Raw genomic sequence first — 21,168 nt, 5'->3', positions numbered from 1 at the left:
AAAGGTCCAGTGATATGTGCCTAGACAAATAACTACCTATGACTACCCTACACCACCGTGTCAATGGTGAAGAACAGGGCACTGAGCCCAACCTGCCCTGTCTTGTTCTAGATTCCCAACCACTGGCTCATTGCCTGACACAGCGGACATTCATTCAGCAAAGGTTGAATAACTTAAAGTCAGAATGAAAAGGGGTGAGACCGTGAGTACTATATGAAAAGAACAGCTCAAGTGAATAGTAAAAGCACAAGGAATACAAATCATGTTTCAGAATAGAAAGTTAAAAACCACAGACATCCTGCTCTGGCACTACAAAGGTAGACGGGGTGAAATGGTGAAAAGGCAACACTGAGGCTTATGGCTTGTGTGTTATGACTATGTGATACTTGAATGTGAACTACTATGCCTGTGAACTAACCACCATCTTAAAAAGATACTCATGGAAGGCTGGGCGGTAGTGCAGTGGGTTAAGCGCACATGGTGTAAATTTCAAGGACCAGCACAAGGATCCCAGTTCGAGCCCCCGGCTCCCCACCTGCAGGGGTGTCACTTCACAAGCGGCGAAGCAGGTCTGCAGGTGTCTATCTTTCTCTCTCCCCCTCTGTCTTCCCCTCCTCTCTTGATTTCTCTCTGTCTTTTCCAACAACAGCTATAACAACAACAAGGGCAACGAAAGTGGGAAAAAATGGCCTCCAGGAGCAGTGGATTCGTAGTGCAGGCCCACAGCCCCAACAATAACCCTGGAGGCAAAAAAAAAAACCAACAAAAAATAAACAAACAACTAAAACAAACAAAAAACTCATGGGGCCACCTGGTTGAATGCACACATTATAGGGCACAAGAACCCAGGTTTAAGCCCCTGGCCTCACCTGCAGTTTCACGAGTGGTGAAGCAGTGCTGCAGGTCTCTCTTTCTCTCTTTCTCCTACTTCTTCCCTCTCAACTTCTCTACCTCTATCTCAAATAAATACAAATAAATAAGTAAATAAATAATTCAGCCAGACTCAGAGATGCTCTCATGACCCATGACCCACAGACGCTTTAGAAAGGCTCCACCTCACCCATCAGTAGAGAAATACAAATTGAAGTCACAATCAGGTAGCACCTCACACCTGACAGAATGGCTTCCATCAACAGACCGGGAAATGCCAGGTGTTGGCGAGATTGTGGAGAAAAGGGAACTCAGCAACATGGCTGGTGGGAACGCAGGCTGGTGCAGCCCCTTTGGAAGACTGTATGCATAGTCCTCAGACCAAAATAACAAAACAAAAAAGCATGGAATTACTTCATCATCAGCAACACCACTCAGTTTCTTCTCCCACACCAGGCTCACTGGGTTCTGTTCCCTTCTTAGAACGAATCGCCTTTCTATTATTCTCAGAGCCTTCTCTTAATACTCTTCCTTCTCCCTGGAACTCTTGAGCCCTATCAATCCCTTTCTACCTCTTGGTCTTAAACTCCTCACGAGAGCACAAAATGACCTGGGGTACAATTGCGTCTAGCACTCCTTTTTCTTCATTAGATCTGCGTCTTTCATTTCCATGAGGAACTGACTCCTAACTCTCTCCCTCCTCATCACTTCTTTCCCTGGGTTCTGTGCCTTTCCTTAGTGAGACCACAACATGCCAAGACCTTAGCTACTTTTTAAAAATCCATCCTGTTTGAGAATCACACATGCATGCTACCATAAAGTTTAAAGAGGTCTGTAGGGAGAACCCGGTAACAGGTCCAAATTTACTGAAAGCAATTTCTAGGCCTTTACCTATAAAAATTGATTAGGATCATGAGAGATGGTTAAGTCTTCTCTTCAAAATAACATGAATAGAACAACTGTTTAGTACAAAAATTCTTTTTAGAATTTGTTATCTATGACCACCTGTGGCCAGTACTTTTGTATTCTGTAGGTCAGCTCCTTGCAGTGCTCGCTAATCCTCCAGCAGAGCCCCTCAGACTCTCTTCCTCTTCTCCTTATTCAGGCAATGGGGAGAGTGTGAGCTCTAAAGCCCAGCCCAGGGGTGGAGGAGACAGTTCTGAGTCAGGTATAAAAGATGGAGAAGGGTGAAGGGGGTGCGCTGCTGCCTGACGGCCACTGTTAGCAGCACGTAAAAGAATAAATGCCTTGCTTCAACTCCTCATTTTTTGCCTTGACAAGTAATTTTAATTGGATGTCATTTACAACAATTTGGGGGCTTGTCCGAAATAACCTTGAGGTCGGGAATGAGTTGGTAAGTCCTGGCTGCAGGAGGCGTGCCTCGCTCCAGTTTAAGGTGACCTGGAGCAGGACAGACCCTTCCTTCCTGGCTCCTTCAAGGGACCCGAGACAGGAGTTGGTCAGCAAGGCAAGGCGGGTGCGGGGGGGGGGGGGAGACTGTTGAATTGGAACAAAAGATACTACAGAAACCAGGTGACTGTGCACAGATCAAGGTAAGATCACACACACACACACACACACATACACACACGTGCAACTTTTGCTCATGATTCTCGGTGTCTCAGTTCTTGGATTATGGCGTTTTCGCACTGTTTCCCACAACAATGATGCCTGCACATTTTATACACAGACAGAACTTTGGAGAAAATGTTGGATTCATGTCACCCTGTCTTGTCAGGGGTCAGGTTTAGACCCTCCAGGTATGTGTCGCACTTGTGGGAGGCAGTTCTCCTTAGGACAGAGCTCCTTGCTCTGCATCTCTGCTCAGGCCATACTTTCTGCTGAAGATGCCTTCTTTCCACCCAAACACAGCAGCCAAGCGCAACGTGAGTCAGGGAGACAACTGACCTTAGGCTTTGCTTGGGCATTTTCCAGCTGTGTGCACCCCTGGACAAGTTGTTCCATATCATCTGGGCTTCTGTTCCATCTATAAAGAGGAGATGATTGGGATCGCCTAGAGGTGAGGATTCAAGGAAGATGAAGCAGGGTTAGCTTCTGAGCAGCCCCTGGCTCCTGGCAGGACTCTAGAATGTTTGCTCTGGAGCTGGCTTCCAGACCCCTCCCACCAGCTGTGAGCTCACCCTCCTCCTGCGAAGTTCTAGAACATTTGGGGTCTTTCTGTCAACACCCAAACTGGCCATCTAGTCCAGGCAGCAGACTCTGCTAGAGCAGCAAGGCCTTTTGTGCCTCACACAAAAGGGATTTGTGGATTGGAAATGAGGGTGAACCTGGAGTGAACCCTGCGCTGGAGGGGCCCCAAAGCCTCCCACTGTCAGGAGGGAGCCTGACACTGTCTGCCCAGGAGCCCCAGACCTAGTCCCAGTGTGGTAGGACCATGCAAGCCCCCTCCTGTCCCTCCAGCACAAAGGCCCGGGGCAGTTTGCTGATTTAATGGATAATTGTTATGGGACGCCCCCCCCCCCCCCCCCGCTGCAGCTATGCACTCACCTCACACTAGAAGTGGAAATTCTTTTTTATTTTTATAATTTTGTAATTATCTTTATTTATTGGATAGAAACAGCCAGCAACCAAGAGGGAAGGGGGTGATAGAAAAGGATAGACAGAAAGACACCTGTAACACTGCTTCACTCACAATGCTTTTCCCCTACAGGTGGGGATTGGGGTCTTGAACCTGGGTCCTTGCTCATTATAAGATGTACGCTCAACCTGGTGAGCCGCCATCCTGCTCTGAGGTGGAAATTCTTTGTCTCCACCCCTCTTTCATCTCTGTGCTGTCTGGTCTGGGTACCTTCTGTGCCCTCCCATTTGCTTCCTCTGTCCTGTCTGACCTCTGGGGTCATCCACCGGATCTGTTAGGGTATTTTATGGTTTCCTGACATATTTAAGACTTGTGTTTCCATATGGGGACCCTCTGGCTTGGTGGTGGTGGTGGTGGTGGTAGGGGGTGTCACACCCCTGTCAGCTCAGGTCAGGGGTCCCCGTAGTCAGCAGGGATGGAGTTTCCCTGAACTTGGCCTGTAGAAGCCATGAGGCAGTGATGAGGGACTGGAGGGTGTGTGTGTGTGTGTGTGTGTGTGTGTGTGTCAGAATGGGTGGCGCCCATGCACTCATCTGCCAGTTCCTGGCACAGCCAGCAGAGCACAGGGTCTCTATGAAGCTGCTTGGGGTGGTGGGGAGTCAAGGACATTCTGGGTCAAGATGTTTTCTTCCAGGAGAGGTGGGCATCTTTCCAGAAGTCCCAGCAAGACCCAGACTCACCAGAGGGCTGGCCTGATCCGTCATAGGCTGATGATTTGGGGGTGGGCTCTATGGGCCCTTCACCAGACCCCCTTCCAGGTGCCAGACTCAGGTCTCACAAGCCTCTTTCTTGTGTCTGCAGGAGCTGTGGAGGCGGCAGTGTGTCTGTCTGCCCATCTGCACTGGGCCCAGGGGCAGCAGCAGCTGTTGCTGGTAGATGTTTAATGGCCACCTGCTCACTGACAGGTTGCTCCCGGGGCTTGCGCTCAGCTCAGTCGCCCACGCGCTCCCCATCTGCAGGGAAGTCGCTTGACAGGCAGTGAAGCAGGTCTGCAAGTGTCTATCTTTCTTTCCTCCTCTCTGTCTTCCCCTCCTCTCTCCATTTCTCTCTGTCCTATCCAACAACAAAGACATCAATAACAACAACAACTACTACTACAGCAACAATAAAAAGACAAGGGCAACAAAAGGGAAAACAAATAAAATTTTAAAAAGTATTTCTTTTGGTTTTATCAAAGTGTTCCTTGATTATCAGCTTAGTAGCCAATTTTAGTTGAATTTTTAGAATGGGGCCTAAATGCAGGTAGTAGAATTCTAGCCCCCAGCCCAAATGAAGGCATATCTGAGGTGATAAACACCATCCATTCTGTAAAGTGGGAGCCAAGGAACAGCAATTTAAGAAAGGAAAGAAAAAAGGTTGAATTCTTGGCTTACTTATTGTTGGTACTAAAAGTGTGAAGTCAGGAGCATAAGCTGGGATGAAAGGGTTCTTTATAAAATGAGTGATTTAAGAAGTTATGGGATATATATTCCATAGAGTATTACTCTGCAATCAAAAAAGTCAGTATTGCGTCCTTTGGGACAAAATGGGTGGAAATGGAGGTGCTCATGCTTATCGAAGTAAATAAAGAGATGAAAGACAACTACTGGATGTTGTATGCTTTACATTGGGTTCTAGTTCTCCCCCGCCAAGAGAATTAGATCAGTCCTGTTAATTTCGTGGGCCCGCTTGGCCCCGCCCCTAGGAAACCCACCAGAGTTCCAGAGTGACAGAGTTCCTGGGTTCCTGAGTTCCAGAGTAAGAGAGAGTGCTTGTGCTGCCGCAAAGAGACAGCAGAGTTCTGTTTGGTGATTAGTTTGTCTTAGTTTATGAATCGTTGTTCCTGAATAAAGAAATACAGCTTCCCTGCCCAGCCGTTGTCTCCGCGTCTCTGTTACCCGCCCGTGAAGCTAGCCCGGCTGGCTAGAGCATACAAATTTTAACAACAAATGGCGCCCACGTGGACCTGACCTGCGCATCTCTCAAATAAGTAAAGACAATTTGGCTACCTATGCACTATGGCCTTCTCTTCTGCTTGTGAAGAGATCTCCAAAGGCCTCTGCTCTTTCTTCACGAGACTGTTTTGCTGTTTCTGGAACATTTATCTCTGGACCACTCTGTGGTTTCCACTCGCTCAGGCGAACTCAGAACAGCCAGCGGGAAGAGCCAGCGGGCGGGAGGCAAGGCACGGAGCTGCTGTTTCCACCTGGTTAAACAGCCAGCCAGTCGGCTGCGCCCAGACAACCCCGCGCACCGCGCCCGCAGCCCTGCAGCCCCACAGCCCGCAGGAGGCCAACGCCAGCACACAAGAGCCCCAAGAGCCCCGCAGCCCGCAGGAGGCTGACACCAACATGCTGGAGCCCGATGCCAACACGCTGGAGCCTGATGCCAACACGCAAGAGCCCGAGGCCAGCCCACAGGAGCCGACTCTCCACCGCGTGGCGCAGGGCACTGGAAGCGTGATCCCTCCACGCTGCTCAGCAACTGTGAGCAGGGCAGCAGACATGGCAGGGCCATGGGGCAGGGCTGCGGCGGCCTATCATGGCCGCCACCCCTGGGCACCCAGGCCCACGCCTTCTACAAAACTGGCCTGCCTGCCCTCTTGCTATGAATTCTGGAATTATCCTGGGCCTCCCAGACCCCCGGGCTCCCTGCCGAAACTGGGCACACGAGATCTCCAGCTGCCGGTCTGGTCTGAAGGCAGACAAGCTGGAGTACGCAGAGATTTGTGCAGAGATTGCAACCTGCAATTCCTAGAAGTGAAGCTGTGCGGGAAGCTGCCTCCGGATGGTGAACCCCCCCCAACAACTAAGACAGTACATATCTAAATTCGTGTTTAAAATGACATGTCTTCGTAACAAAGGTTTCTCTCCTTGTGTATTAATGACCATGTTTATGTGTATGTTTAAAGTTTGGTAAACAGTAACTTTAAGGCTAAATTCTTACTAGTCAAAGTTAAATGAAAAAGGTTTTCAACATAATTCTCATAAAGATAAAATTAACTTACATTTAAAGTCTGAGGTAAAAATTAGTTAACAATCAATATATTTTAACTAAGTTGGTATAAACAAAAGGTTAAATAGACTTGTTGATATGTAAAACTCTCCATTACCTTCTCTAATAGAAATGGTAGATCGCACAATGGCTATGCTAATTATTCTCATGCCTGAGGTTTCCTTTCCTGACTCCATCTTGAATGGGTGTAACAAAAGGTTAAAAAGACGTTGTTGCTATGTAAAAGTCTCAAATTCCTTCTCTATTAGAAATATGCTAATAACAAGTTTTGTTTCATAGTAAGTAAATTGCAGCCAGCTGCCTTTGGGACTCTAGGCCGTTCCCCGCCCCCATGCAAATGTCCGTCGAGAAAGTACGCCCCCCAGAGGCAAGAAATGTTTTTTTTAAGCTGATAAAGTTTTACACACTGGTTCTTGTTACTTGCTTACATGTTTCTCCATGTTTGTGCCAGTTTCTTTTTTAAAAATGCCTATATGATATATGTTTCTGTTCACCCCACACCCTTGATACTGTAGCCATTTAGTTAAAAGAAAAGGGGGAATTGTTGTAAGCTTTACATTGGGTTCTAGTTCTCCCCCGCCAAGAGAATTAGATCAGTCCTGTTAATTTTGCAGGCCCGCTTGGCCCCGCCCCTAGGAAACCCGCCAGAGTTCCAGAGTGACAGAGTTCCTGGGTTCCTGAGTTCCAGAGTAAGAGAGAGTGCTTGTGCCACCGCAAAGAGACAGCAGAGTTCTGTTTGGTGATTAGTTTGTCTTAGTTTATGAATCGTTGTTGTTCCTGAATAAAGAAATACAGCTTCCCTGCCTAGCCGTTGTCTCCGCATCTCTGTTACCCACCAGTGAAGCTAGCCCGGCCGGCTAGAGCATACGAATTTTAACAACAACTGGATGTTTTCACTCATGTAATTTAGAGATCAGATACATACGAACTTGAAACACACACACACAAACAAACCATTTCTAAGACTTGTAAGGACTATGGTGATGATCATGTGTAATTTAGAGATCAGATACATATGAACTTGAAACACACACACACACACAGAGAAGCAAACAAACCATTTTTAAGACTTGTAAGAACTCTGGTGGTGATCTTTGGGAGGTGGGAGGATGGGGACACAGAACTTGGTGGTGGGTATGGTGTGGAACTATACACTGCAATCTTGTAATCTTATAAACATACTCAATAATGAAAAATAATAAAAATGAATGATTCACTTACCAATTCTTGATTGATAGGACTAAATAGGGAGAATTTTACTGTTCCTTTCATATAGAAACAGAAACTGAAGCCCAGAAGACCCTTGAGAATGGACCTAGGTCTCTGTTTTGTTAAAGAATGAGAATTTCATGATGAAAATTTATTACATTACTCTTTTATCACAAAACAATCCTGGAAGCAATCTGGAATCGATGGCAACACATCACAGAGGAGACAAAACCCCACATCAATGTAAGCATGTGGCAGACTCAGGAAACCTTTTAGCAGTTTTTTTTAAGCAGGAGAGAGAGAGAGAGAGAGGAAGAGAAAGAGTAGGAGAAATACTACCTACCTCTTTTTTTTCCCTCCAGGGTTATTGCCGGGGCTCGGTGCCTGCACCATGAATCCACTGCTCCTGGAGGCCATTTTTTCCCTTTTGTTACCTTGGTTGTTTTTACCATTGTTGTGGTTATTATTATTGTTGTTATTGATGTCGTTGTTGTTGAATAAGACAGAGAGAAATGGAGAAAGGAGAGGAAGACAGGGAGAGAAAGACAGAAACCTGCAGACCTGCTTCACTGCCTGTGAAGCGTCTCCCTTGCAGGTGGGGAGCCAGGGGCTCGAACCGGGATCCTTACGCTTGTCCTTGCGCTTTGTGCCACGTGCACTTAACCCATTGCGCTACTGCCCGACCCCTCCACCTGCCTCTTATGAAGCTTTCCCCACGCACGATATCCCCACGTAGTAAGGGGCTCAAGTCCGAGTCATTGTGTGTGATAAAGTGTGCACTTTCCTGGGTGAGCTATTTATTGGCTCCTTTGATCCAGTCTTAAAGACAAGTTCCATGAAAGACTGAGGCTCAGCTATGTGGCGAAGCTAGCTCTGGAGGCCATATATAAATATTACATCTGGGGTTCTAAGTTATAGTCTCAGTTGTGTTCAGCTTTAGGATCAGAGAGGCATTTAGGATGGAGAGACACACTGGACTGCTCCACTATCCATGGTGTGCTGCCATGTGGTGGTGGGGATCCAGCCTGGGGCCTCATGCCAGACAGTGACTATCTCCACCTCTGTGAGCTTCTTACTGAGGAGAAATTCACAAACAATACAAGTGTCATTTAGCGCATCCCCAAAGCTGTGCAATGGACCACTTTGACTTTCAGAAAGTTTCCATCCTTCCACCCCCAAAGCTTTGTGCAGAATTAAAAAGAAAACTGGGAAAAGAGCAAGCTCGGTCCTCTCCCATGAAACGGGCTAAAGAAACGCAACCTGTGCTGTCAAGCTTGTTCTAGCCTTTACTCAGAAATGTGGTGATGTAGGAAGAGGAGTTCCTCCTCAGCTTAGCTCCTTGATACTTTCAGATTGAAGATATGGGAACATTCATATCACTCTCTCCTTCCATTTAAAAATGATATTTCAAAATAGTTTCTTCTAGGAAACTTTTCCCAAGAAGTTCTTGTCATCCTCAAAATAGTCAGAAACAATGCCCAGGACTGAATTCTATGCTACCCTGAACTTTCTTGTGCTTTATTTATCTATTTATTTTGAAGGACCTTTGTCCATTAACCAGGCAGGACACACACAGTCCTGCAGAGGCAGAGTGTTTTCCACAGACTTGTGGGCACTGCCTAGGTACCACAGCAAGGTGTCAGAGTAATGCAGTGGGGCCCTGTCAGCTCCTACCCTACCCCTCACCTGGGCTCCAGCCTTGTAGCAGAAGGTTGTGTGACTGTCATGAGTGCTGGGTCAGAACCTTCTGCAGGTGGTCTGGCTTGACCTGATGAGCCATCACTTGGGCAACTCTTGCTGAGACAGGAGACAAAAGGCAGTAGCACCCACATGTGGACGACATTAGATGGAGGACAAAAAGGAGGCTTAACCCAGAATAGACTGGCTGTGGTCTTTATTTAAATTTGCCAATTCCTGAAGGGTATGGCCAGGCTTCAAGATATCATAACTGTCCCTTCATCTCCTACGTTACCAGCAAACGCTCTCTTGGTATTTGAGGTGGAGGACTGGTGAGGAATATGGCTGGCAACGTAAGAGGAGCCCCGTGCCCCTGGCAGGCCTAGCTTTCACTAGAAGTCTCCTCCACCGCCACCTTGGCTTTTTCCCTCTCTAGAAGTACCAGTGTCAGTAAGACAGTAAATGTAAAGATAAAAAATACTACTAATGCAAATATGGTCCAGAAAAGCCACATGAGCCGAAGTTTTCCTGTTGCCTCACTGTTCATTATGGTGAAGAGGTAGGGATTTGCCTGTGGAGGAGACAGAATGGGGATCAGCGCCACTGAAAGCAGCCACCTCCTGACCCCATCCCCATCACCTGGCCCATTTCCAGACCCCCCTGTTTCTAAAGCCTTTTTATCTGCACTGCAACAAACCTGCAAAGTGCTCAGTGGAAGCCTCCGTTTCCTCTCCCACCCCCACTTACAGCCCTGTCAGCCTGAGTTTGAAAGGTAGAGAAATGGTAGGTGACCAATAGAGGACAATCCTGGGAAGCAGGTAGAGCTCTGCCTCTGACAAGTCATGAGCCACCACTGAATTGCTCGTTCTATCCTCCCACCCTGGGAAGGTCTGCTGTATTCCTGGTCCATCAGGATGCTGGAAATTGACATAGGCCCTCCCAGACAAGTGCTTTGTTACTAAGGTGGCTCAGAGTCCATGTGTGAGACCCAGCACTACATGGGAGCTCCAAATACTGGCACCAAGGGAGCTCCATGGGCGGTGGATCCACACAGACACAGGCTTTGGTATCCCTCTACCCCCACCTTTCTCTCTCTCCACCCCCTCCCTCTCTCTCTTCCCCTCCCTTTCCCTCTCTCTCCCTCTCCCTCTCTCAAATGGGCAATTAAAAGATGGCATGGGGAGGTGGTTTAGAAGTAGTGCTCTTGCAAAATACTATGGATTTGTTTAGGAACCACTTTAAAATTTTAATTAGTAATTTAATATTTATTAACAAAGTTATAAGATAATAAGGTTTAATTCCACAGTGTTCTCACTGCTAGAGTTCTGTGTCCCCATTACCTCCATTCAAAACTGCAGTAGTTTTGAATGCAGGTCACAGATGTGGGTTGACTTTATGTCTGTATCTATAGCTATATATATTTTTTGCTCATTTTTTCTACTGTCCTGCCTTCCCTTCTTTTCTTTTTTAAATTTTTTATATCTTTCTTTCCTTTCTAAGTCACCTTTATACCTATTACTATTTCTAAGTGTCCTTTCTTTTTTTCCTCTTCTCTCTTAGATAAGAGAAACAGTGCCTGACTTCCTCTAGTATTTTCTAGATTCTCTGCCCTTTCAGTGATGGCATACAAATGATTCCATCCTGACATCTCTGGCAGACAGCCTCACCAATGCGTCCTGGAGTCTCACTTCTCCAGAGCCCTACCCCACTAGGGAAAGATAGAAATAGGCTGGGGTATGGATCGACCAGCTAACACCCATGTCTATTGGAGAAGCAATTACAGGAGCCAGAACTCCAACCTTCTGTGCCCCCCCAAAGAATGTTGGTTCATATGCTCAGAAGGGGAAAAGATGACCAGAGGGCTCTGAACTTCAACTCCATCAAGTCCCCAAGACCCGGAGAAAGAAGAGATAAAAAGGAAGGGCATTCAGAAGTAGCAATAGCTGTCGGTATGACATAGAGAGGAAGGGAGGGCAGGACCATAGGGAAAAAAAGACAAATATCTATAAATATGGAGTTACAGAAATAATAGTCAACCCCTATCTGTGACCTTGGGAGAACTACTGCAGTTTCCAGTGGTGGCAATGGGGACACAGAACTCTGGTGGTGGGAACAGTGTGGAATTATACTCTATTGTCTCATAATTTTGTAACATGTGTGCTCAACCAGGTGTGCCACCACCTGGTGCCACATAATCGTGTAAACCAGTATTAAATCACTAATAAAAATAAAATAAAATAGAAAGTGAACACACACACACACACACACACACACACACACACACTAAGATTTCTTGTGACATATGCTACTGGTCCTAGTGGAATGGGGGTTCAGATTCCTGTGGTAATCTTCCTTTATCATTTATCCCTCTGGGAGTATGGACCAAAATTCTTTTATTTTTTTGGGGGGGCATAATGTGGGAGTTCTAGCTTCCGTAATTGCTTCTGCGCTGGACATGGACATTGGCAGGTTGATTCATACTCCCCTTCTTGAGGAGCCACTTCAAATGTTAAATTGGGGTAAAATTTCCTCCTACTGAGAACATCCCTCTAGCTCAATTATACATGTGTTGGAAGTAGCCCTGGGTGGGAAGAAGGGACTGGGGAAAGGAGTGAATGAGAACTCTTTCTCTCTGTATTCGATGACCTTTTCAGCCCAGATGGCCCTCAGCACTGATTCTGACACACAATATTTTTCCTCCAAGCAGCAGTGATGCTAAATGCAGTGAGTGGAGGCGAGTGGTGATAAACCCCCCAGAGGGTCCTTAGTGCCTCCAGGTGGTCAGGACACCCCTCCCACCTACCCCACCCTGCCCTCAGGCCTCTGCTTCCTGGTTATTTACTCACAGCAGTGGGGCAGATGAGCTTGTCTCCAGTGCTGCTGAAGTCAATGGAGGATGACTTCTCGCCCACTGGCTGCAACTGAAAGAGAGACAAGGGAACCATGATTCTCTGCAGAGCTGGGAGGCATCTCCCCGTGGGAAGTGGATCTCACATGGTGTACTCCCTCTCTGTGCAAGGCAAGGTGGGGACCAGCCACGACACGAGACTCTCAGCAGACGCCCCCGGCCTGGGGCTGGACCTGGGCCTGGACTCTGACTCACTGAGCGGCAGGTCAGTGTCCATCAGAGCAGGTGGGTCCCTGAGTCTGTGCCCTGGATTCACCAGGGAGGGAGGACACTGAGGCTCCAGAGAGACAGGGCCAGCGCCCAGCGCCTCCCTCTCCTGCTTCCTGAGTGGGTGACCGACTGCAGGCACTGTGCACTTTCGATTTTACAACATGGTGCTGATTATACTGACCAACTTCTTGAAGTACATGAGCTCGTTAATTCCAGGAACACGAAACATATTAATTACCACAACACTGCTACTATACTTGGCTTGTCAAACTTAAGAAATAAGGCTTCTCATTTGGCTATTTCATAGTTTTTCCTATAGATGAGTAGATTTTCTGAAGTGTCTGCAGAAGAAATGACAACTGGGAGAAATTCTTCTAAGACTTTGGATACTGGAGCCCTGTAATCAGGAACAGGGGAAGCTGCTGTACCTGCTTGTTCTGCTCCTGCCTCCTACCTACCGACCTCACCACCTTCCTCCTTCCCATCTCCCTAGCTTTTTCCCTGCCTTCCTTCTGTACTTCCTGTCTACTGGCTCTGGGGATCAAACTGGGACCTTCTGTATGAAGAGCCTATGTTTCCACTGTGGTCTCTACCCTGTCCCATGCTCCCACATCTTAAGCCAGTAGCCCGCCCCTGACCCGAGAATGCTGGAACACTTGTACTGCCAGCCATTTGCTGACTTGCCCTCAATGTCTAGCTTCCCTGCCTCCTATAACTTGCTTTCCTGACTTCATCAGTTCCTGACCCCCAGGTAACAAGGAGGAGGAAAACAAAGTTCTAGTGATAAACCTGGTGATGATTAAAAAAAAAAATCACTAAAGACACATTGCTTCACTGGGGATTTCTGTTGGGCAAATGTTGTTGAGGAAAAAAATGGCTGTGGATGGGGGCTAGAAGGTGCTCAATGATATTTTGGCTGCAATTCAGAGTTCTGGGATAATGGGGCCTGATGAAATTTCTGGGAGTGGGCAGAACAGATGTCACATGAGGAAAACCAAAGCAAAAGAAGGCTAAGTCGGCCTTGAGCCTGGCTCAAGGTCAAACCTGATGCTGATCTCTCGTGAGAAGGGCTATTGTTAGAGAGGAGGTGCCGGTGTGGATACAGAGAGAGTCCATATTGTCAGTGGAGCAGGCTGCTGGGCCTAGTGGAGGAGCTGACAGGTGGTGGTAGGCAGAGATGGAACAGGATCAAAACTGCAATCAAAGGAGTGGTAGTGTAGACTCAGTCACCAGGAGAGAACTGACTGTGTATGCAGGTCAGGATTGGGATTGAGCTGCCTATTGAGCCTAGATCAAAAGGATTCAGGGGAGTGGAAAGACATTTCGCGTGCTTCTGCACACTAGGAGGCTGCTGTTGGGGTTGCTTTTAAGCCTGTGAAGACAGAGCTGACTGTGGAGGGGCAGGTCATCTGCCAAGCATGGCCAAGGCAAGGCATGAACACACAAGCCTGTGGGCCCTAGATGGATACTTCTTTCATAAGGCCCCTTGTCCTCATTGGGAAGGACTGCAGTTAGGAGGGACAGCCTGGGCATTCAGCTGTGGAGCTCTGTGTGTCAGGTGGGGATGTGCAGAGAGACAGTCATGGGCTGATGTGTGCTGAATGTTGATTGCTGAGCTGGGCAGTATAAGCACATGACCTGTTTTCTGAACTGTGTTTTATTTTCACTTTAAAAAAGTCTTTGTACAGTGACTGATGACTGATATAAATGGCCAGACACATAATTTTATCAAGCTCATACAGTAAGGAACTGAACCTGATAATTTTCATCCAGGAGATTTGATGACAAAGTCATTCTCCTAGAGTGCTGGGTATTACTGGGATAGACAGACGTAAGTAGAATGTCAGTCCCAACAAGGTGTGTGCCCTTTGATGCTGCCCATTATGCTCCCATATGGTTCTTGGGATCAAACCCAGGGCTTCATGTACATTCAGGTTTGTGTTTTACTCCAGAAGCTGTCTCCCAAGCCGAGATGTTTGCCTAGGGGCCAAGATTCTGAGCTTTAAAAAGGAAAGAATAATGTAAGCCAGAAAGTCACACATTGTGGGGAACAGAGTTCATGCTCTGGGGCTGCCCTCTTGGAAACAGACACTCACCATGTTGTTCCAGAGCGCCATGGCCATCTGATCATGACTGCGTGCTGATAAGTGGAAGCAGTCTTCGGAGAAGAAGGTACTGTCCATTGTGCCATCCTGTGACCAAAGGCAAAGCACTGATCTTCCTTGGAAAAGGACCCTACCTTTAGAGGCCTTAGAATTTCTCCTTTCAACCTTGAAACTCTGCTGCAACTTGACATGTACAGGGATGGAGAACTCCCCAACCCTGGGTGTTTCTTATATGTTGTCTACATGAATGGTAGACATCCATGCTACATTGCTAGAGCAAGGATAGAGTGGAATGACATACCAAAGCATTAAAAACATTGGTGGTGTTTTTCACACACTTTCCATGGTGAGATGAGAAATTTTGCTCATGTGTCAACAACTGAACTGTATGCCATTAACCCACCTTTAAAAAATTACTGAAGGGGTGGAGTGGTGGCACACCTGGTTGAGTGCACATGTTAGAATGCGCAAATTCCCGGTCCCCACCGCAGAGGGAAAGCTTCACAAGTGGTGAGACAGTGTTTCAGGTTTGCCTCTGTCTCTCTCCCTCTTTTTCAATTTATGGCTGTCATTATCCAATAAGTAAAGATAATAAAATTTTAAAAATTACTTAAAGAGTCCCACATGCAAAGAAGATGCAAAGGAATTCCAATTCTAAGTGAGGTGACCAGTGGTAGAATAGAAGTAGGAACACAAACGAGCAACTGGAAAGAACAAAGAGATAGAGAAGGGGAGGAAAAACGGACATAGCCATACAATCAAATGTTGGTGAATAATGACCTACTTAAAAAAGACTGTTGTAGATATTATAAGTTAGACACAAAACCTCATAGTAACCACAAATCAAATACAAGACAGATATCTATGGAACATAAATGGAGTAGATGACAACATTATAGAGCACTGTTCATGCAAAGTGACAGAAGCAAATAGGAAAGTAATCAAGAACATAAAACAACCTCGAAACAGAAATCAGAATGGCCATAAGTAAACCACATATATTGATAATCACCCTAAATGTAAATGGTTTAAATTCACCATTCAAATGACTCAGAGTGACTTAGTGGATAAAAATCAAAATCCAGGAGCCAGGTGGTGGTGCACCTGGTTAAGTGCACATGTTACTATGTACAAGGACATGGGTTCAAGCCCCTAGTCCCCATTTGCAGGGGGGAAAGCTTCACAAGCGGTGAAGCAGGTCTGAAGGTCTCTCTCTCTCTCTCTCTCTCTCTCTCCCTCTCTCTCCTCCCCACTCTCAATTTCTCTCTGCCCTATCCAATAAAATAAAATTAAATAAAACTTAAAAAAAGAAATTCTTAAAAAAATTACTTAAAAAATTCACTTGCTCAGTGTCTCCAAGAAACACACAACTGAAGGAAAGACAAACAGAAGCTCAAGTGACAGACTGCAGCAAGGTGTCCCAAGTCAATAATGCAGAAAGAAAATGATAGCAATAGCTATTCTGCTAGCAGATAAAATAGACTTTCAGTCAAAGAAGGTAGTAAGAGACAAATATGGACATTACCTATTGGTCAGAAAACATAACCATCATCACTATATATGCTCCCAATATGGGTACATCCAAATATATAAAAAAGTACTTAACGCCACAGCAAAACAATAATAGTATTAGATTTTAACACACCACTCACAGCAAGAGACAGATAATCAGGGAAAAACTCATCAAGGAAATAGTGGCCTTAAATGAAGTCATAGATCAGATGAACTTATCAGACATATACAGAATCTTCATCCCAAAAGATGAATAAAAATTCTCAAGTGCACATAGAACATTTTCAAGGACTGACTATATGTTGGACAGCTTTCTAAGTGAATACTGAAATTGTACAAAATATCTGTCTGACCACAAAGATATGAAATTAGAAGTCAACCACAAAAGAAAAAAGAACTCCCAAATGCAGAGACTAAGTAATATGCTTCTGAACAACATGTGGGCCACCAAAGAAATAAAAAAAGAACTTAAAAATTGCATGGGGAATAATAATAATGACTAGCTATCAGTATCTATGAGACTTGACAAAAGCATTTCTGAGAGGGAAGTTCATAGTAATATGAGTCCACGTTAACAAAGAGCAAAGAGGGCCAGGCGGTGGCATACCTGGTAGAGAGCATGTAAGGACCCAGGTTCAAGCCCCTGGTCCCCACTTGCAGGGGGCTATGCTTCACAAATGGTGAAGCAGTGCTACAGGTATCTCTCTGTCTCTCTACCTCTCTGTTTCTCCTTCACCTCTCAAATTTATTTCATTTCTGTCAAATAAATAGGTAGATAATTATTTTTTAAAAAGAGCAAAGATCTCAAGTAAACTGTCTAAGATCTCAACTAAAACAACTAGCAAAGAAGCAACAGAAACACAAGTTATTAGGAGGAAGGAAATAATTAAAATGAAGGCATAAATTAGTGAAATAGAAATCAGAAAGATGATTTATAAGATTAATGAAACCTGGGGCTGAACGGTGGCACACTTAGTTGAGCGCATATGTTATAGTGTGCAAGGACCCAGGTTTGAGCCCCTGGTCCCCACCTGCAGGGGGAAAGCTTCACAAGCAGGGCTGCAGGTGTCTTTCTGTCTCTCAACCTCTCTATCTCCACCTTCCTTCTCGATTTCTGGCTGTCTCTATGCAATAAATAAAGATAATTAAAAAAAAGATAAAAAAAGATTAATGAGACTCAGAGCTGGTTCTTTGAAAGGACAAATAAAATAGATAAACCACTCGCTAGAGTCACCAGAGAGAGAAGGGGAGATAAAAACAACCAGGAATGAAATAGGTGAAATTACAACTGAAGGTGGGACAATACAAAGACTCATACAAGAATATCATAAATAAATTAAAATAAAAAGAATATTATGAATATCTCTATGCAAATAAACTGGACAGATTCAATGAAATTAAATTAATGCATTCCTAGCATCTTATCACCAGCCAAGCTTATCAACTCAAGAGGAAGTGAGTATCTTGAACAGGCAAATCACTAGTACAGAAATAGAATGAGTAATCAAAAACTTTCCCAAGAATAAAAACCCAGGTCCAGATGGCTTTACAAATGAATTCTTTAAAAAATTTTATTTATTTATTCCCTTTTGTTGCCCTTGTTCTTGTTGTAGTTATTATTGTTGTTGCATAGGACAAAAAGAAATGGAGAGAGGAGGGGAAGACAGAGAGGGGGAGAGAAATGTCGGGCATTAAGCCAGCCTCCCCTGCCATTGATCTATCTTCTTTCTGTCTCGAGACCCACCCTGCCTGCAGGGTAACATTAATCCCACCAATTAAAACCCTTGCAACAATTGCTAAGGAAGTTCCCAGCATGCCTTTTTCCTTTCTCCACCCCTTTCCTAGCCATTTCTGTTTTCAACTTGCCACTTCCGGTTTTATTCTATAAAGCCACTTCTGTTTCTGGTTTCTCTCTCTTCCTCTTTCCGTGTCCTGACCTGGAGAAGGGCAGGTGTGCAGACAGGGAGGCGGATGCTGGCCATTGTGGTTTGGCGCCACATGGCTTAACCCGCTATGCTCACACCCGACTGTGGGGCTCCTGCATGAATAAAGAATTGTATTACCACTCTGCCACGAGTTCCTGGTCTTTCTCCTAAGACACAAGCCTGGCAAGAAAGATACAAATGAATTCTATAAGTCCTTCAAAAAAGAACTAACATCATTTTTCTCAGACTCTTCCAGAAAACTGAAGAGAGGTCTCTTCCAAACATATTCTATGAGGTTAACATCACCCTGATCCCTAAAGTAGAAAAGGACTTGACCAAGAAAGAAAACTAGTATTCCTGATGAACACTGATGCCAAGATCATCAACAAAATCTTGGAAAACTGAATCCAACCACATGTCAAGAGAACAGTTCACCAAAACAAAGAAACAAACAAAAACCCTGAAGGTATGCTCCCCAACTTCAGTTTATACTGCAGAGAAAAAGTAATTAGAACAGTATGGCTCAGGAGCAGAAATGGCCACTTGGATCAATGGAAAAAACTGAGAGCCCAGAAATGAACTTACACATATAAATGAACTCACACCTAGCATGTGACAACCACCTAGGATATGACAGAGGGGCCAGAAACATTCAATGTAGTAAAGAAAGTCTTCAACAAATGGTGTAGGAACAATTTCTAAGATGTATGAGAATTATGGTGGTGATCTTTTGGAGATGGGAGGGTGGGGACACAGAACTTTGGTGGTGGGTGTGGTGGGGAATTGTACACTATAATCTTACAACATGTAACCTACTGTTAATCACAAATAAAAATAGGATAAAAATGATGCTGGCAAAACTAGACAGCTACATGTAGAAAAGTGAAACTAGACCCTCAAACTTAACACCACATGCCAAAATCAGATCAAAATGGGCAAACATATGGATAGAAGGTCAGAAACTGCAAAATACAGTGGGTAACATCACTGAAGTACTACAGGACCTTCACATAAAAGATGTATTTGGATACTCAACCCCATGGGCACAGGGAATGAAAACAAGAGCAAATAAGTGGAACTGCATCAAACAAAAAACTTTCTACACATCAAAAACAAATTATACAAGGTTAATCAGGTAACCCAGTAACCAGCAAAACACGTTTGTATATCACACATCAACAAAGCAGGAAATGACAGGCATTGGGGAGATTGTGGAGAAAAAGGGACTGTTCGTACACCTTTGGAGAGAATGCATAGTGGTTTCATTCATATGTAGAATATAAAGAATTGGGGGTCAGGTGGCAGTGCAGCGGGTTAAGCGCACATGGCGCGAAGTGCAAGGATGGGCATAAGGATCCCAGTTCGAGCTCCTGGCTCCCCACTTGCAGGGACATCGCTTCACAAACAGTGAAGCAGGTCTGCAGGTGTCTATCTTTCTCTCCTCCTCTATCTTCTCCTCCTCTTTGGATTTCTCTGTCCTATCCAGCAACAATAACAGCAGTGACAACAATAATAATGACAACAACAAGGGTAACAACAAGGGCAACAAAATGGGATAAATGGCCTCCAGGAGTAGTGGATTCTAGTGCAGGCACCAAGCACCAGCAATAACCCTGGAGGCAAAAAAAAAAAAGGAATGCAAAGAATTGAAACATATTGACTTCAAAAAAAGTGGAAGTAAACCATCTTTGAGACTTTGTGAAAACTATGATGGCTACTGTTGGGAGCATGAAGGCACAGAACTCTTGGTGGTGGAACTATTCCATGAGATCTTATGACCTTGTAAACTACTACTAATCACAAATCAAAAAATGGCCTGGACAAAAATGAAATTATGGGACACATACTCTATAGAATAGTAATCAGTCATTTTAAATTTAAGAAAAAAAATGAATGGAACTGAAGGTGTAATACTAAGTTATATAAATAGTAAAAGACAATGCCAGATGGTCTTACTCATGCAGAAACAGAGAACTGTAATGAATGTGCAAAAAGAAAAGTAAACAAATGAAATATTAGACGCTGTGATAGCTGGTGGTTAGCAGAGAGACTAGGGGAGGGAGAATAGGTGAAGGGTTCAATTTGGTATGAAACTATGCTCCTAATGCAGTATTTTAAAACAATACTAAATTGATTAAAAAAGCAACAGTCTGCACACAGGGAAGGGAATGTATCACCTGAGACAGTGCGCACATGTGCCTCCCAGAAACAACCACAACTTACCTTGTCTCGTGGAATAGAGATTTTTTGTAAGAACGGCTGCACAACAACAGTGAAGTCCTCTCGATTTTGGAACTCTTCCAAGGTAGACAATTTATAGATGGTGGTCTGGGGGTGGGGAGAGAGTGGCTGCTCAGCTCTCATACAAGGCTGGCCAGCCCTGCTGCCTTGGACAGGAACAACCTACCCTAGACAAAGGAGACTTCATGTGGCTCCCCTAACAGTGTGTGTGTGTGTGTGTGTGTGTGTGTGTGTGTGTACTTTCATGGGCTCAGTCTGCACCCAACAGAGCACCACCTAGGTCCCTCGTTTAGTCTCTGGAAACCTGAATCTGAACCACTGAGCAGTCTACCCAGGCTTTGGTCATAAGAATATGGAGCTCCAGGGAGTCGGGTGGTAGCGCAATGGGTTAAGTGCACATGGTACAAAGCATAAAGACTGACATAAGGACCCCAGTTCGAGCCCTGGGCTCCCCACCTGCAGGGGAGTTGCTTCACAGGTGGTGAAGCAGGTCTGCAGGTGTTTTTCTCTCCCCCTTTCTTCCCCATCTCTCTCCATTTCTCTCTGTCCTATCCAACAATGACAACATCAGTAACAACAATAATAATAACTACAACAATAAAAAACCACTACAAGGGTAACAAAAGGGAATAAATAAATATTTAAAAAGTTAAAAAAAAAAAGAATATGGAGCTCCAGTTCCAGTCCAGCTCCTCTGAGGAGCTTCCTCCACACATCATGCATCTACCTCTGCCCAGGTGCTGGGGCGTGGACCCAAGGCCTCACACAGGTCTAAATGTGTGCTCTGCAGGGTGACTTATCTCTTGGCCTCCAGCTTCATGCTCTTGAGGGGTGGAGACCAATAGAACAGCCAACATTATTGCTCCCTCCACTGGAGAGGAGTTAGTGCTCCTGCTGGGGATGGAGAAACACTCACCC

The 21,168-nt window shown here is 45.3% G+C and overlaps 2 protein-coding genes across 5 annotated transcripts in view; both read right to left on the bottom strand.

Annotated features, from left to right (window-relative positions):
* The window catches only part of LOC132537451 (phospholipase B1, membrane-associated-like), a 133,060-nt gene extending 130,040 nt beyond the window's left edge, over positions 1-3,020 (bottom strand). For all 4 annotated transcript variants that reach the window (XM_060186801.1, XM_060186802.1, XM_060186803.1 and 1 more), the window contains exon 1: positions 2,779-3,020. The gene's annotated coding sequence lies outside the window, so the exon portion shown is untranslated. The remainder of the gene's footprint in view (positions 1-2,778) is intronic.
* Positions 3,021-9,549: 6,529 nt separating this feature from the next.
* LOC132537638 (phospholipase B1, membrane-associated-like) overlaps positions 9,550-21,168 on the bottom strand; it is a 35,414-nt gene continuing 23,795 nt past the window's right edge. Inside the window, exons 9-12 of the mRNA XM_060188575.1 lie at positions 20,233-20,337; positions 14,564-14,659; positions 12,196-12,270; positions 9,550-9,920 (exon numbers count right to left, since the gene is read on the bottom strand). Coding sequence (XP_060044558.1) covers positions 9,732-9,920; positions 12,196-12,270; positions 14,564-14,659; positions 20,233-20,337 — 465 coding nt within the window. The 3' untranslated portion in view covers positions 9,550-9,731. The remainder of the gene's footprint in view (positions 9,921-12,195; positions 12,271-14,563; positions 14,660-20,232; positions 20,338-21,168) is intronic.

The sequence above is a fragment of the Erinaceus europaeus genome, chromosome 3 (genome assembly GCF_950295315.1).
Source record: "Erinaceus europaeus chromosome 3, mEriEur2.1, whole genome shotgun sequence".
Lineage (NCBI taxonomy): Eukaryota > Metazoa > Chordata > Mammalia > Eulipotyphla > Erinaceidae > Erinaceus > Erinaceus europaeus.
The sequence above is the reverse complement of the archived record's forward strand: the minus strand, read 5'-3'. Positions and strand labels throughout refer to the sequence as shown.